At 32.6% G+C, this 17,102-nt stretch overlaps 1 protein-coding gene across 2 annotated transcripts; it reads right to left on the bottom strand.

Annotated features, from left to right (window-relative positions):
• Nucleotides 1-367: 367 nt before the first annotated feature.
• LOC129938803 (LIM domain kinase 1) lies at nucleotides 368-16,957 on the bottom strand. Of its 2 annotated transcripts, XM_056046570.1 has the most exons (6): nucleotides 16,593-16,957; nucleotides 15,705-16,287; nucleotides 8,614-8,706; nucleotides 7,251-8,427; nucleotides 7,031-7,185; nucleotides 368-2,637 (listed from the first exon to the last, which is right to left on the bottom strand). In XM_056046570.1, the coding sequence occupies exons 1-6, from the start codon at nucleotides 16,612-16,614 to the stop codon at nucleotides 960-962; spliced, it is 3,708 nt and encodes a 1,235-aa protein (XP_055902545.1). In that variant the 5' UTR covers nucleotides 16,615-16,957; the 3' UTR covers nucleotides 368-959. The 2 variants fall into 2 exon arrangements, with proteins under 2 accessions (XP_055902545.1, XP_055902546.1); XM_056046571.1 differs by lacking the exon at nucleotides 8,614-8,706.
• Nucleotides 16,958-17,102: the final 145 nt, after the last annotated feature.

Here is a 17,102-nt window from a genome sequence, read left to right as displayed (position 1 = left end):
AACCCTATCCCTGATTATTAAATATACTTGGGGATGGTTAGCAATCATAAATTTTATATTTTTATAAAAGTTTTTTTCAATATGGCAGTTTTTCCTATTTGTGTGTCTTATCTTTATATTATTACACAATCGAATTCGTCTTATTAACCTCTTTTTAAGGAGAGACTCTTTGTCCAGTGACAATACAACGCATGATGCAGAAATAGCCTTAGTCAACGCATTATTTTTTGCATCGAATCACTTTCCTAGACAACATTATCCAAAGCGTCCAAAAATCTTCTTGAGTTGAAAAATGTGTTTAATTTTTTCAAAAACATTCTTCAAACAATGGATTATAAAAAATAAAAAATAGAGAAAAAAAAACAACTTTAATGTAATATCAACAGCTTTAACTTGTATTTAATATTGTTTGTGTATACTGATTTTCAATTAAATCCATATCCATGGGAATAGTCTTTCAACCGCGACCGCAGCGTACTTTTGTTTGTAAACCTCACATAAACTTCGGTCGCTCGTCGAGACTAGAAATACTATTTTCTTCTAACACAGAGAATGCATAAGTTGTTTCGAAAAATATAAGACAACTTTTACTTTAATTTTTACTTTTTCGTAGATAATGTAGATAATTCGTGGTGTAACTTTTTCAAACTATTTTATTTAGTTTTTGGCACTTATTTGTTTTATATAATACCGAATTTATATACTTTAAATTTATTTATTTATGTACACTATACAGTAATGTAATTGTCTTGAAAACTTATGTAAGTGGTAATTTTGTTTGTTTGTTTGTTTTTGTATTTGTTTTTGAGCAAATATTAGTTTAATATCTTAACATGTTTTGTTTTTCTATTTTACGATATACAAAGTATATTGGTTAATTAAAAAAGCGATAAAGTAAAAGCTAGATTTGTACAATTTTCAATGATAAGTTTATATAATCAACAATATTTGTATAAGACCTATTTGCCCTCAACTTTTGTATGGAGGGTTTTTTTACGACTCTGATGAATCGAGGGAATATCTTTAATTGAATATTTGTTCCTGCCAAATTGTGATGGCGGACATTTTGTTTGACTGCTCTCAGTCATGGGTGCTCTCTTGGCATCTGGTTGTCGTTTTTTGCTATCAGTTGGAATGTGTTTTTGTGCTGAAGTCTTCTGTTCTACGAGTTTCGCATTCAGCTTGCGAACTGTGTCTGGCGATAGGATTGTCACTTTATTGACGTTTGATTTTGGGTAGATTTCGCTCTTTGTCTCAGATGGTGACTTTTTCGGATGCTCGGACCTTCGCAGATTAAATCTAGTGCTGAATGGTAGTTCCTTGCTCTGCGGCGATGGCGGTGGCTGTGAAGATGTCTGGCTCTCGATTTTTTTCCAAATTGATCTACTAGGAGGTTTTACTTCCGGACTTCTGTTAGAGGGAGCCATTTTCCTTCGTAAATAACTGAATCGTTTGGTTGGTGGTTTTTCAGGAATGACTTCAGTTGGGGACGAAACATTCTCATCCGAACCGGCCTGTTTAAGAACAACTTGGGTGGAAAATTTGTGCCGTCCAAATATGGGAGTCTCATGTACTCGATAAGCTTTGGAGTCCGAATTATGCTTGTTGTACATTTTGAGCGGAGATTCATCTCTTGCATCACGATTTTTGAAGAAAGTTTTCATTGAGTTTTGAGATTTTGAAATATTATTACGATTGGCTTCGTCTAAAGTCTCAAATTTAGACTTGCACAGGTTCAGTTTAGCCCTGATGTCATCAATGGCCATTTGATAAGATTTATGGGCTGTATTCTTCTTTACTTGTATTTTTGTGTTCGCTTTGGAATCAATTTGTTCGTTTTCGTTTACATTTTCGTTCTGTTCGGTAAGTTGAGAATGATGCTGAGGCACTATTTTGTTGTTATCTACCAATTTTGATGAAGATGGAACCCAACTATTAGCTTCCATGAAATCCAGGCTCGTATCGCAACTCGTATCACAGCTATCCGAGCACTCAGTCAAGTCTTTGACACTGTTAAGAGTCAGACTGCCGTTTTCTTCTTTGTGAATTAGAAAACCTTTTTGGCCAATCATATCACTCTTGCATTTGGGCTTCTTATTGAGAATATTGTCGTCTTCCAAGGCACAGCGGACGGCTTCCAAAACTCTGTCAGTCTTGAGCGTTCCTTCAGATGACTTATTCAATACTTCATGGCGCTCTTCTTCACTAACTGAACTTTGTTTCATATAACGATGAGGACTACTAGAATTCTGTTCGTTTAGCATCTTTTGCTGCCGTCTCTCTCTTATACTTCCACGAATTCTTTCGCCATTTGGTGAGAAATCTTTGCCCAAATGAGGCGATTTTGGTATACTCGTCGGTACGAATACTGGTTGTGTTTGTGTTACTACCGTTTGTTCTTCTTTTATGTCACCACAATCCTTTTGATTTTTGTTTTTCTCTGCGAATAGATTATCATTGCTGAGATTTGATTTTGGTGATAGCAGGCCATCTGGGGTTGAAGTTTGACTGGAATCTCTTGAGGAATGCATTTTAAATTGATCAACTTCGTCTACCATTTGTGGAGGTATAGGTTGGCCATTTGATGTGAGTTTGTATAAACGTTTCAGCCAAAATCCAAGGACTTCGAATGGAGGCCTAAGGGCAAAAAGAGAGAGAGACATTTGAAGTGATCGGTTGCAAAATTTTAGTTCGGAAGTTTAAATCTATTTTTTTCATAAAATTAATGTAATTTAAAAATATTTAACAGTGGATATTAACAGATAAGAAAAAATAAAAGACAATATTATTGAAGAACAATAAAAAACAAAATCTTTAAGGACAATGAGTGGTAATTGCCACAAATGTGGCGGAAAGTCAATTAAAACTGATGCATTAATCCAATGCAATGGCCAATGCAAAAAATTGTTTCATGCAAAAAGGTGTCTAATGCTAAGTGAAAGTGAAACTAAGGTTCTAAATGAAAAGACCACTGCAGGTGTCGGATATACTTGTGAAAATTGTTTGAAATGTATGCATTTGGCTATAAATAATTCAGATTTAATTGACAAAATTGATTTAAATAAAAGTTTAATTATTCAAGAAGTGGAAGAAAAAATGAGAATCTTATTAGAAGAAAAATTTACACAGTTAAAAAGAGAAATAAGTGAATCTATTGTTATGGATAAAGAGAAAAAGAGTGAGAAAGTGGAGGATACAAAAAAAGAGAAAAAAATAATGTATTCAGATTTATTGAAAAAACCAGTTGAGATTGCACCTGTGTTGGTTAAACCAAAAAAAATTCAAGAGACTAATAAAACAAAGAGTGATTTAAAAAGTGCTGTTGATCCCGCAACACTCTCAATCAAAGTTAATAATATATTTGAGCGAAAGAATGGTGCGGTGGCAATCAGCTGTGATAGTGAGAAATCTGCAAAGATAATGGGCGAGGAAATAAAAAACAAAATGAGTGAAAAATATGAAGTGCATATGCCCATAATGAGAAATCCAACAATTTTAATAAGCGGTTTGAGTGAAAATTTAGAAGAAAATACAATAATTGAATCAATTAAAAACCAAAATAATTTTGAATTTAGAAATATTAAAGTTATTAAAGTGTATCAATCATTTAAAAATCGTTCAATATATAATGTACTTGTAGAAATTGATAAGGAAGCTTTCAAACAAATGATGGATGAAAAGTTTGTTTATATTAAGTATGATAGATGTGTTATTTATGAAAAAGTGAACGTAAGAAGATGCTTTAAGTGCTTAGGATTTAATCACAAAATAGAAAACTGCACGAGTGAAAAAATTTGTTATAAATGTGGAGAAACAAACCACGAAGTAAAAGAGTGCACAAGTGAGATTATTAAGTGTATAAATTGCAGTAGAGTTAAAACAAAAACAAATTTTGACAACATAAATGTTGATCACGATACAAGAAGTATAGATTGCCCGGCGTATAGAAGGCAATTACAATCTGAGAGAAGTAAAATTAACTACTAGCAATTATCAGAAATTAAATGTTTGTGTCTAAATATTCAGGGATTGATAAATAACTTCAGTGAGCTTGAAACCATTATAAATGAGAATAATTTTGAATTCATATGTCTGACCGAAACCCATATAACAAGTGCAAATGAAAATAAAGAAATTGAAGTTCAAAATTATAGTGTAGTGAGATGCGAATCCATATCTACATATACAGGTGGTGTTGTTTTTTACATTAAAGATGGTTGGAACTATGAAGTGTTGCAAAATATTGTTATTGGAAAGCAAATATGGTGGTTATTGATAAAAGTGTCACACAAAAATTTAATGTTTGTACTTGCTGGTCTATACCGATCTCCTAGCTATAGTGAAACGATTTTCTTAAATTATTTCGAAAATTGGGTTGATAGTTCCAACTTTGCTCATAATTCAAATTTAATAATAATGGGAGATGTTAACATAGACTGGTTTAAAAATAATTCATTCAAAAAACAAATAAGTAGTGTATTTAAAGACAACGCGCTTCATCAGATGGTTTTTGAACCCACCAGAATCACAAAGAATTCAAGATCGTTAATCGATTATGTAATTGTAAACGACAAGACAAACATAAAAGCAAATACGGTGAGTGAATTGAAAATCAGTGATCATGAAAGCATTTTAGTAAAAATCAAAGTTCTTTCCGATATCACTTTAGAACCTAAATCAATAACATTTTTGAAATATGACAGTGAACAATTTTTGAATGAATTGCAAACTAAAAACTTTTATTTTGAACAAGATAATGTTGAAGTAAATTCACTTGCTGTCAAATTTAGTGAAAATTTCATAAGTGTATTGCAAATGTTTATGAAAACTATAACTATTGAGCAAAATCAGAACGAATGGTTTTCTGAAAACTTAAGAACATTAAAAAACGAAAAAATATTAGGATATCATATCGCGAAATTGTCTGCTAATGAAAATGATTGGAATTCGTATAAGAGGAAAAGAAACCGTTTTAAAACTGCCTTGGAGACCGCAAAAAACAACTTCGTTAGGAGAAAAATTGATAGTTCGAGAGATCAACAAACTATGTGGAGAAATATTAAACAGTTAATACTTAGAGAAACACCTAAAGAAATAAAAGAAATTTATCATAATAATACAGAGTATAGAAATAATATTGATATTGCTAATGTATTGAATAATTTTTTTGTAAAAAGTATAACTGAAATTAGAAACCAGATACAAGATATTGAGTATGTAAATCAAATAGATGATTATTATTATATTAAATTTGAATTCAAACAATTAAACACACTAGAATTAAAAGAAATTATGAAATTGATGAACAACAAAAAAGATACAAACTATGCTAATATTAGAATGTATTTAGATACTTTTGAAATCTGTGGAAATTTATTGACAAAGGTAATAAATAATTCAATTCTTGAAGGAATTTTTCCAGATTGTTGGAAAGAATCAACTATTGTACCAATTCCTAAAGTTAAAAACACCAAAAACGCAGAAGAGTTTAGACCTGTTAATATGTTGCCACTAGAGAGTAAGATTATTGAAAAAGTAGTTTACATACAATTGCAAAAATACTTAGAATCATTCAATCTTATATCACATTATCAATCAGGATTCCGGAAAAACCATAATTGTGAATCTCTTCTCAATTTAATAATAACTAAATGGAAAATTGAAATACATGACAAAAAGATAATTGTTGCAGTTTTTTTGGATCTGAAAAGAGCCTTTGAAACAGTAGATAGAGATATTCTTTTAATGAAGCTAGAGAAATATGGCATTAGGGCAAACGAACAAAATTGGTTTCGATCATATTTATACCAAAGACGGCAAAAAACTAAGATAAATAGCTGTTTTTCAGACTCTATAGATATAAATTGTGGAGTACCTCAAGGATCTCTGCTTGGAGTCCTTTTGTTCTTAGTTTACATAAATGATATGGAAAAAGTTATTGAATTGTCCAAGCTGGTATTGTTTGCCGATGATGCCCTTCTTTTTGCTTCAGGAGACACTGCTGAGGAATGCATTATAAAGATAAATAATGATTTAAAAAATTTGCAACGATGGTTCAATATGAACAAATTGAAACTTAATATCAATAAAACTAAAGCAATGGTTTTAAATGGTAAATCAAACAGTGATATTTGCATAAATAATCAAAAAATTGAAATAGTAAGTGAGATTAAATACTTAGGAGTCTTGATTGATAATGGTTTAAGTTTTAACTCTCATGTTGATTATATTTGTAAGAAAATTGCCAAAAAAATTCACTTTTTTGGTAGAATCAGAAAAAGAATTTCAAAATCAACTGCTATAAATGTTTATAATACTATTATTAAACCTCACTTTGAGTATTGTTCTAGCATCTTATTTATGTGCAATAACACAATGATGAATCGCTTGCAAAAACTTCAAAATAAAGGAATGAGAGTAATTTTGTTGTGCAATAGACTGACGCACATAGAAGACATGTTAACACAATTATATTGGCTCAGTATTAATCAAAGAATTATATTTAATGTTTTGTTATTTGTTTATAAAATGAAGTTTAACCTCTTGCCAAATTATCTATGTGAAAATTTAACTTATGTAAATGAAGTCCATTCTTATCAACTAAGAAATGCAAATGATTTTAGATTATTAAACTACAGAAACCAAAGAACTAGGAATATGGTAATGCATAAAGGATTATCTATTTTTAATAGCTTACCAAATGAAATAAAGAATGAATTCAATATAGATAAATTTAAAAGACTAACCAAAATATATGTTAAAAATAGATTTTAAGATAAAAATATGTATTTTTAAATAGCTTTTTTTAGCTAAATAAAGTTTAATAAAAATAAAAAAAAAAAAAATAAATAAATACGTATACATTATGAAGATTGTGGTTTAATTAAAGAACCTATTAAAAACAGCTAGAAAGCTGTGAACAAAGGATCTAGGATTCAAATAGCATTAATTTCTCATTTGCATTTCTTTGCAACAAGCTTAATAGTTTTTTATCATTTTGGAATTCTGAAACAAATAAAAATATACAAACCTTTTATCTGGATTGAGGTCACAGCACAAGAAGGTTATTTTGTAAAATATCTCTGGACACTGCTGGCAAAATTTTTCCATAAAAACCTGCTTATTTAGCCCAAAATCAGATGTCCTTGGCAAGTAGTCAGGATCAGCTTCAACACGCCCAATTATCTATAAATAAAAGATTAAAGCATGTCAAACTGCTATTCATTTGTTCCTATTCATAAAACACATACCTCACACAATATTATTCCGAATGAGAATATATCAACTCGCTCATCATATTTGTTTCCTTTCATCATCTCCGGCGCCATCCAATAAGGGTTCCCAACGACAGTGTACCTTTGTCGCCTCTGTCGACTTCGATTTCTTCCAATCGAACCTGTTTTTGATGGTTTATTTGAGCATCTTTCGAAAGTCCCTAGCGTAGGTGATGTAATAATTCGTGCTAGTCCAAAATCAGCCACTATTACCGTCAGGTCATCTCGGACAAGGCAATTAAGTGAATTCAAATCTCTATGTATAATGTTCTTCGAATGAAGATAGCTCATTCCACATGCAATATCCTTAGCAAACGAAATTCGCTGTTCCCATAACAAGGGGCATTCTGAGTCATGGATGAGTTCCTTAAGCGATCCACCAGCAATAAATTCGGTTATTAAGTGTAATTTCTTTTCTTTGTACAAAACTCCAATGAATTTCAACACATTTTCGTGATGCAATGATCTCAAGACTGCTACTTCTTTTAAAAAATTTTGTTGAGCTTCTGCATCCACCCGATAAAGTTCTTTTAACACCATAACCTCTTTGGTCACTTTGTGAGTTACCTTAAAAACTTGTCCGAAGAAGCCTTTTCCAATAAGTTCGCCCTGTACCAAGTCTGATGGTTTGAATATTTCATGTGGATTCTGTTCTATCCGAAAAGATTTGGTTCTGGACAAATCATAGAGTTCATTATTAGGTTGATGGTTTTCATCCAACAACTTGGACATACTTGAGCTACGCTCTTTTTGATTTAAACTAGAGGAATTATAAAGAGCTGAGCCTTCACGTTTTTCCGGTGAATCAAATGGAATGAGATTATTTTTTTTGTTTTTAAGTAGACGACTTTTAAGACCACTCATATACCCTTCGTCTTTTTTCTGAAACAATCTCTCTTTGTCTTCTTTCGTAAGGCGCGGTGAGTCAGATTTAGGTAATATCGGTAAATAATGTTTTTGTGGCGACTCATAGTCATTGTTGTTACGACTCACATCTTTGGGATCATGTTCTACGGTCAGTTGTAGTATTCTATCAGTACTCCGAATGAGATTGTCAATATGTTCAATGGAAGTATTTCGAACCGGGGTACCGTTTACTTCGAGAATTCGATCACCAATTTGAACGTTTGCTACTTCAGGATGCAAGTCGATTCTGAAGGATGTATTTTTACACAATATTCAATAAATAAATCTGATTTTATTAAATTTAAAAAATAAAACAAACAAACAAACCAACCAACTAACCCAAAAAAAAACAAAAAAAAAAAAACAAAATAGTTAGGAAAGGTTAATAATTTATTTACAAAAAGAAAAACAATGTTAGTGATTAAAAATGTACCTATGGCTATGAAGTCCATTGGGTGAATTTTTCGCCGAAGTTATAGAAGAGAAAACATATTTTCCAACTTGTCCCAAAATTCTACATACACAACTTAACATTAAAGAGAAAAAATATATTGTATTGTTTTAATTCGTACACTTAAAATTTTGTAATTTATTTTATAAACAATGAGTAAGTTTATTTTATAGAGATATAAAAATAACGATTCGTTAACGGACAATCTTAATTTGTAGTGCTTATTGCTTTACATTTTACCCTTCTCTTGTTTATCGGGAACTATTCATGGGCAAAACGACGAGACTGAACCTCACCAAAGTTATATCTGTGGTTTTTGTCTCATACATTTATTTTCAGATAACAACAAAAGAAAAATAAACTACAGAAATAATAAATGATTTCATTTTCTTTTCTGCATAAAGTCATTCAATTTAGATGACATAGTGTTCCACATGTAAACAACACACAGGCGTAGACATTTGGACTTTGTACCTATCTAACCTGATAGTCAGTATCTAAAGACCAAACGTATGAATAAAGATCACTGACGGAACTCTTTAATTTTTTTTTAATTTAGCATGCGTGTGTCCTAATATCCGAGTCTCAATTTAACAAGGGATTCCCAGCATGACAGACAAGATCCTCTTGAATCTGATTTATTAAATAGAAGAAGTTTATTTTTTGTTAATAAAATCTTATTAAGAATTAATAAACAAAACAATGTAGACTTAAAACTAAAACAACTCTAATATTCCGTTTTCCACACATAATCGGACACTTGCTACTGATGCAATGTAGAGTGCTAGGCTTTATGATAGGCTTTAGGAAATGTTCTATTGCTATTCATATTCAGTTTGTTTTTTTAAAGTTTTCCGCTAAACCTTAAAATGGCCCCGAAAGGTAAACAGACGTCTGTTGAAATACGAAAATGGGTTATAACGCATAGTCAGGATGGAAAATCAGTTCGAGAAATAGCCAAAATTGTCCAACGGAGCCATTCATTCAAAACTTCAAGGCATAATTTCACGTTTCAAAAATGAAGGTAGGATCCTTAATGTTAGGAGGAAAGGACAAGGGAAAAAGTTGGATATGTACGAAGAAAAGCTACTTGTTCGTCAAGTGTCCTCGTAATCTCTAAAGGTATTTTTGAAGGAGACCACGAATAAGGAAGTGAGCAACGAAGTGAACCGAAGAGTATTGCGAAAACAAGATCTGTCGCGTAGCTCGAAAAAGCCATTCATAAGTGAAAACAACAGAAAATAAATGCTTAAATTTGCTTGGGAACATTTAACTAAGGATTAGGATTCTGGAATAAGGTAACATTTACTGAATTTGTATTGTTTGTGTACGAATGCACATTATAACATCATAAAATAGGATTCGTTCACGGATGAAAGCAAATTTAATTTAAAAGGATCAGACGGACGAATGTTTGTATGGAGAAAAGCAAATGAAGCATTCTCTCATAAACATACACGGGCAACTGTGAAACATGTCGGTGGGTCGGTCATGGTATGCGGAAGTAAGTTGAGTTCTGGTGTTGGAAACTTACAGTTTGTGGAAGTTCAAATGGATCAAAAGGGCTACATCAACGTCTACAGCAACATTTGGTGCCAAGTGTCAGTAAGCTTGGAATAAATTCCTTCTTCTACCAGGATAAGAGCCTATATATAATATACATACATCTTACACAGCAAGATCGTGGTTGTTGTATAATTGTCCCAAAGTGCTGCACAGTTCCCTGACCTTAATGAAATTGAGCATATTTGGGATGAATTGGGACGTCGAGTCGCTCAAAAGGATTTTCCAAATATTCAGGAGCTAAAGACGGTCTTCAAGAAAAATGGAAAAAAATATCCCCTGAAGTTCTTTCAAAACTGATTTCTTCAATGCCTCGACGCCTTGAGGCGGTAATTAAATCAAAAGGATGCGCCACAAAACGCTAAATGCAATGCGTTCGATTATTTGTGAGACATGAAATTATTGAGTTGTTTTAGTTTTTCGCTTCCTTGTTTTAAATAGTAATTTAAAATGTTGTTTTTGTTTATTTAAAATACATATGAGTTCCCTTATGATAAAATATGATGTTTAATTTTAACACCCCCATACAATTTCTTAGAGAAATTGCACTGCGAACTTTTTTCTTTTCTATGTCCGATTAGTCGTGGGGGCACTGTATACAAAGTTTTATTATATTTTATTATGATTACAATTTATTTTAAAGCAATGGGGAGACCTTTACTAAGTCACTCAAGTTCAGTTCTTTATTTTGAATACAAGTTATTAAAAAAAAAATTCTTAAAACGCTAGTCCTTTGGCATGTCACAACCCCAAAAAATTAAGTGACTGTCTATTCAAAATTATCATTGATTTGAGAAAACTTATCAATATACAGTGTTCTAAACTTTACTAAAAAAAATGTGTGTTTAGTTTCATTCGTCAGTGCGTTTTTTGTTTGAAATTTGTCCGAAATATCGCCGACTCAACGTAAAATGCTACTTTGAATGTTAATATTGGTAATGAAGTTATTTGCAGATCGCACAATTTGACGGCCACCATAACTGTACCTGCAAAGCCTGTATATGGATACTAATACAGCAGTTTGGAATGGTACAGAAAGGTCAGATTGGTTTAGAACTGAATCAGACGTTAGACAAGGTTGTACTATGCGTCCAAGCATATTGGCTCAATTTATCGAAGACTTAGTCGATTTCTTACCTGCTGGTATCGAACACGCGGGAGAACCCGCACTCTTGTTTGCGGATGATATTGCGGTTCTAGCGTCATCTCCAGAATCACTACAGCTCATGATAAATTGGAAGATCATGATTTTCAAGAACGGAGGAGATAGAAACTGCCTTAATAAAAAATGGAACTACAATGGTGAAAATATAGAGATTGTCAAAGAGTTCAAATACCTTGGAGTGGTTTTGACAACAAATTTAAATATGGAAACGCATCTGAGAGAAAAGCTTTCAAGTGCAAAAGCCGCCATCAGCGCATCTTGGAGTAGGTGTTTCTCAAACAAAACTATCGCACACAGCAGTAAGTACACTGTTTTTAAGGCAGTAGCAGAATCAATCTTATTCTATGCACCTCAAGTGTGGGGAGCATAGCAATATGAAGATGTGGAAAAATTGTCTACGTTAAGAGGATCTTCCGGCTGCCACCAAATACGCCGAACTATATAGTTATGTGCTCAAAATCATGAATATGGATAATTACCGGTTACCAAAGATAGTGGCACTTCAAACTATTCGAGAGAGGTCGGAATGGTATGCAGAATGGATGAAACTTGCTAGGGAGAGTGAAATGGACCTTAACATAGATAACTTTGATTTCAATCAATGGAAAAAATCACTGTACCACCTAATTGCAAAAGTGGATGATATGTTATGGGAAAAATGCCTTAATGAAGCAACTGGGTCTCTGCACAGAGCAATTTACAGTCAACTCAATCACAATTTTGACTCGAAGAACTATTTCCGGGATGAATACAGCATAGATGAGATTTCGATGATGGTAAAGCTGCGTGGTGAACTCGTACCTCTTAACTTCATTCCACATAGGAAGGATTTACCAATATTGTTTCCCTAATATAATCTACAAGTGAGAGAAGATGTATTTCACTTCACGGGTAAATGTCCAATTCTTAAACACATCAGGAGTAATGTTCTTGGAACGGGTTTTTTGAACGAAAATGAAATTTTATCATTTTTGAACGAAATCGACGTTAAAAAACTAGTATATGTACTGCAAACAATTCCAATTTATGTTTTGTCAACTAGGCAGACGGCAGAATGCCATGCTTTTTTTTTTTTATTTTTGTAAACAATGTATGTAAATTATTTAAGACGAGCAATACAAATGCACCAGGGGGGCCATTCCGTAAAACGATTATCGTCAAACGACTGCGTTTTGACAATAGACTCACTTCCCTTAAGACGATAATCGTGAAAGTGATATCGCCAAAACGATAGCGTTTGCACGATAGCTTATTAGGTATCGTCTGTGATTGATTTCCAAATACTAACTAAGCAAATTAAAAAAAAAAAATGTTTCGACGTAATTGAGTTTTGTTAAAAAGTGAAATTGAAAACTCAGAAAAAAAATTAATATAGTAATGGAGACAATAAACAGATAAATCAGAGACTCTTTCTCTTCCAACCTTCTTTGTTTTTTCTTTCTCGCTTGTTGTAAAATAATTTAAGTCATTATAGTTTTGTTCAATGTTTTTCAAAGGAGGTCTCATTAAGATACTGGAAACAATAGATAAAAAACAAGTTAAATAACATTCTCAAGTTATCGAACAAGCATTATCTTTCGTTGAGTTCATTTTGAAATTTCAGTTATCTTATGCTGAAAGCGATAGACGAGGCGATAGTGATAAAGTTACGTGAAGCAAATTATTGACGGTATCGTTAATAATAATCGTTTTAAAAATTACGGGATGACTTCCCTGTTTATAATATGCATCAGTACCATGGCAGTTAAATTCTGAAATTTTAAAATATCTTAAAATGAACTCAAAAAAGTGACTGGCTTGATTTAGAACAATATATTAATTAGATTAGCTACCAATACACCCGAATTCGATTTAATAACTATCGTAAACAAAATATGCTCAAAAGTTACACAACTTTTGTATAATCACCCATATGTACATAATATGGCGAGACAGAAGTCACTAAGGACTATTTTAATATCTACATATTGTAATTAGTAATTTCAATTGTTTCTTCTCGCAAATTGAATTAATTTAATAACTCAACAGGAAGAAGGAGAAAAAAAGAAAATAAAAGTGAAAATAAGGATTTTAAATAAATAAATTGGGTGGCGCAACAGTCCGTTGAAAACTAGGGCCTAGTGACTTACAAATCTCAACCATTCCAGTGTGCGAGTGCTGTTCTCAGGGATGGAAGGGACCTACAGCTAATTTGAAAAAGCACTTTTCATGAAAAGAATTACCCTTGGAGAATTTGTCAATTCCTCGCAAGAGACAGTACCCGTGAAAAAAAAAAATTGGATATCAAAGGCAGGGATGGAACTAAAGACCTCTGGCATGACAGTCCAACGCACTAACCATAATGCCACGGGTACTACAAAAAAGGATTTTATCATACAAAAATTTGAAGCAAAAATGGGTAATTGAACACTGGTTGGTAATATATAAGATTGATTTGGAGAACATTAAAACTACAATGTCCGCAAAAGTCTACTTACGACTGCTACGACGATCTAAAAAATAAAAAACTTTTTATATTAAATTAAATGTTGTACTATTTTTGTTTTATTTTCTTCCTTTTACTCTGCATACTGACAATGTTTCAGCGATGCAATGTTTTAGAACTATTACCTATGTATATAAGATATGTTTTTCGGATAAATACTGATGATAGGCCATATTTTTATAATTTGTTTTACAAAACAGTGTTTAGTTGAAATTTGAGAATGAAATAAGTTTTCAATTTTAATTTTTTTAATTTTAAAAGTTCTCTAAATGAAATTTCAAAAGATTTCAAGTCTAAAACTCAAACCGTCTTTAATAACTTCGAAAACAAAGACATTGTTGAAAACAAGATGCGTATTTGCCGTCGAAAGAAGCTTAAGAGATGTCAGGTGTGTACCTTAAATAATTACTGTTACCATAGTCGAAATCCTCGCAAAAAAAAGCGAAAAAAAAATTTGAACTTTGTTTGGAATTCGAGGCAAAGGACATAATTATGGAAAGAGATTTTTTTACTGACGAGTCGAAATACAACATATTTAGTAGTGATGGAATAGAAAAAGTATGGCGAAAACCAAATTCAGCGATGTATCCGTTAGTTGCTACTGTAAAGCATGGTAGAGGCAGCGTAATGGTTTGGAGTAATGTGGCTGCTTCTAGAGTTGATAAGTTGGTGCTTATTGAGAGTATTATGGATCGTTATCAATATATATCAACTTTGGAATACAGTTTAAAAGCATCATTAGATACTTTAAACCTGTGGTTCAACTTGGATTTAAGATAACGATTCAAAACATATCGCTCATGTTGTTAGAGATTTGCTCCTTTACTATGCTCCACGGCAATTATACTCCACACACCAAAGCCTAAACCTTAATTTTATTGAGGAATTATTGGAGATTTTGCAACGAAAAATCCGAAAACATATCATTACCAGCTCACCAATGCTAAGAAGAAATCTAGAAGAAGAATGGCAGAGAATTACATCGACGGAACTAGAAAATCTAGTTTGTTCGATGTCTAGACTATTGCAAGCAGTTATAGATGACCGATGATTGTCAATCATTTTGGAACTTAACAATTCATTTGTGTTTAAGATGTGACTAAGCAGTTCGAACAGAAAAAGCGTAAAATAGGCTCACACATTTTTTTAAATTTTAGATTGCCAACAGTAGAGATGTTTTGCAAGGTTTAAGCACTATATGCTAGAAAAGACTTAAAGATCAGTCTTAAAAGAAATATTCTGGAAAAAGGGTATTTCGAGGGCAAGAAATGTGCGTTGGCGTGCTTTTAATCATAGGGGTTTACGTTTAAGGGCTTAAAATTGATTTTTTAAGATTAAATTAAGAACTTACATTTTAAAAACAAATTTCCCTTACTTTTTGATCACAGTAGAAGATTCGGAATTCAGAATGGTTTATAAAGACTTCATACGTTATTATCCCCAAAATACTTTTGCCAATCGAAACAAAACTGACATCAGAGTAAGGCATCATTACTACTTTTTATAATCCAACACATACAGTTTTTGCAGAGCAATAGCTACTCTTAAAAATATCTTCAAATATAAAAGGGAATTTACTCCTTAGCTTTAAACAGGTTGCTATCAAATTAAACTTCAAGGGCTAAAACTAATTGCTGATGTACGTACAGAATTTTGATACGAACATATAAAAAAGAAATATGTAGTAATGAAATGATAAGCGACTGTTAGTTTTCTATTTAAATTTACCATTCAAATTGATTATTTTTAAATAAGTGCAATAGGTATGAAGTTTGAATACCTAAAAATTTTACATGAGTACAGGAATTTGTATGGCCATGATTTATAAAGATAAAGAAAAAAATAAAAACAATAACTCACTCTGATATCCGGACGGCACGGCAGCACACTCCATCACTTTCGGCAGGAAATTGATGGCTATTGTTCTCATGATCTGTTGTCAGACGCAAAGTGGACGCATCCGACCACGGAATCTTAATCAAACGAATGGAATGTAATGGCTGGCTTTTGTTTGAATCACCAAGAGTTTGTTGCTTAGATTGTTCTGAATTTGTACTTATTGCACTGACTTGTTCCTTATAGCAATGGCCGCAAAACAACTTTGATCTTTCAATCAAGGCATATGTATCTCCATCTCCGATATACGTGCCACAATGCTGGCATAGAAAACATTCTGGATGGAACTTATGATCCCCGGCAACCATTACGGGGCCAGTTATTATTAGATTGCACTGCTGGCACGATTGTCCGAACTGAGCCCAGTAGTCGTCCTTGCAGAAGAGCAAGCCATTTCTTTCGAAATACCAACTCGATAAGTGATTGTCGCATACCGAACACCGAAAGCATTCTGGATGCCAATACTGACCCAATGCAGTCTTGTATTCATTTTCAGCAATCTGATTGAGGCAACCTGAGCATTGGATATCCTTACGAGTGGACTTATCTGCAAAATGCAAAAATATAAATTAGCAACCAACATATACAGCAGAATGTTTCAAAATACAACAAATAAACATCAAACTTTATAAGAGCATAAACGAGTTTTAGTCGGAGTCAAGAACAAATGATTTGCATGATTGTCAGCTCTGCTTTAAGCCCAAACCACTAACGACTAACGCATGTTAAGAAAAAGTGTATTTTCAGCAACTTCCAAATCTTTTAATTTTCTTGTTTCTAGCTTATCTGAATTATCAGGTGCAAAATTGTTATTTTCCCAATTTTCAGAATGTTTGCTGCAAAATTACATACCGTTTTTTAGGATTTCCTCCATGGAACCATTCTTTTGTTTCTTAGTACAGAGGCAGACTTGAATTTGTGAGTAGGTATATTTCTTTTTTGTTTACTTCGACTTGTAGTGTTTTAGATGCTGAATAATCAGATTGTACACAATTGAGGAACTTTATTTCTTTTCTTCATCGATAATTATTTTTGTTCGTTTAATTAATAAACATGGCACAAGATAGGAATGAAGACATAACTTTAAAGCAAAGAAGAAAACATAAAATTAACTTTTCTGAAGTACTCTAAAAACCAAACCAAAACTAGTTAGCTATACACAAATTCGTCATACAATGCACATTGCTTGAGTTCGCTGTTCACGAATCACGAATGAGTTGAGTTGAGTACGATAGGAGACAGGAGAGTACGAGACGACAAGGCCAAGGCGCCGAGGAGAGAGGAATAAATTACCCACTGACAGTAGTACAGTGGCGGCCTTATAAAAAAGTCTGTTAATTTTGTATGCAGCCCGTTTATATG

Source organism: Eupeodes corollae, chromosome 1, assembly GCF_945859685.1.
Source record: "Eupeodes corollae chromosome 1, idEupCoro1.1, whole genome shotgun sequence".
NCBI classification, from domain to species: domain Eukaryota; kingdom Metazoa; phylum Arthropoda; class Insecta; order Diptera; family Syrphidae; genus Eupeodes; species Eupeodes corollae.
Note: the sequence above shows the minus strand (reverse complement) of the source record. Positions and strands in the feature narration are given on the sequence as shown.

Excerpts from the sequence above, each read along its gene's own strand:
- LOC129938803 (XM_056046570.1), bottom strand. The coding sequence starts at position 16,614 with ATGGAGGAAATCCTAAAAAACG. Across the intron at positions 16,288-16,592 it reads GGAGGAAATCCTAAAAAACG|ATAAGTCCACTCGTAAGGAT; the intron begins GTATGTAATTTT and ends TGCATTTTGCAG. Across the intron at positions 7,186-7,250 it reads TCGGAATAATATTGTGTGAG|ATAATTGGGCGTGTTGAAGC; the intron begins GTATGTGTTTTA and ends TTTTATTTATAG.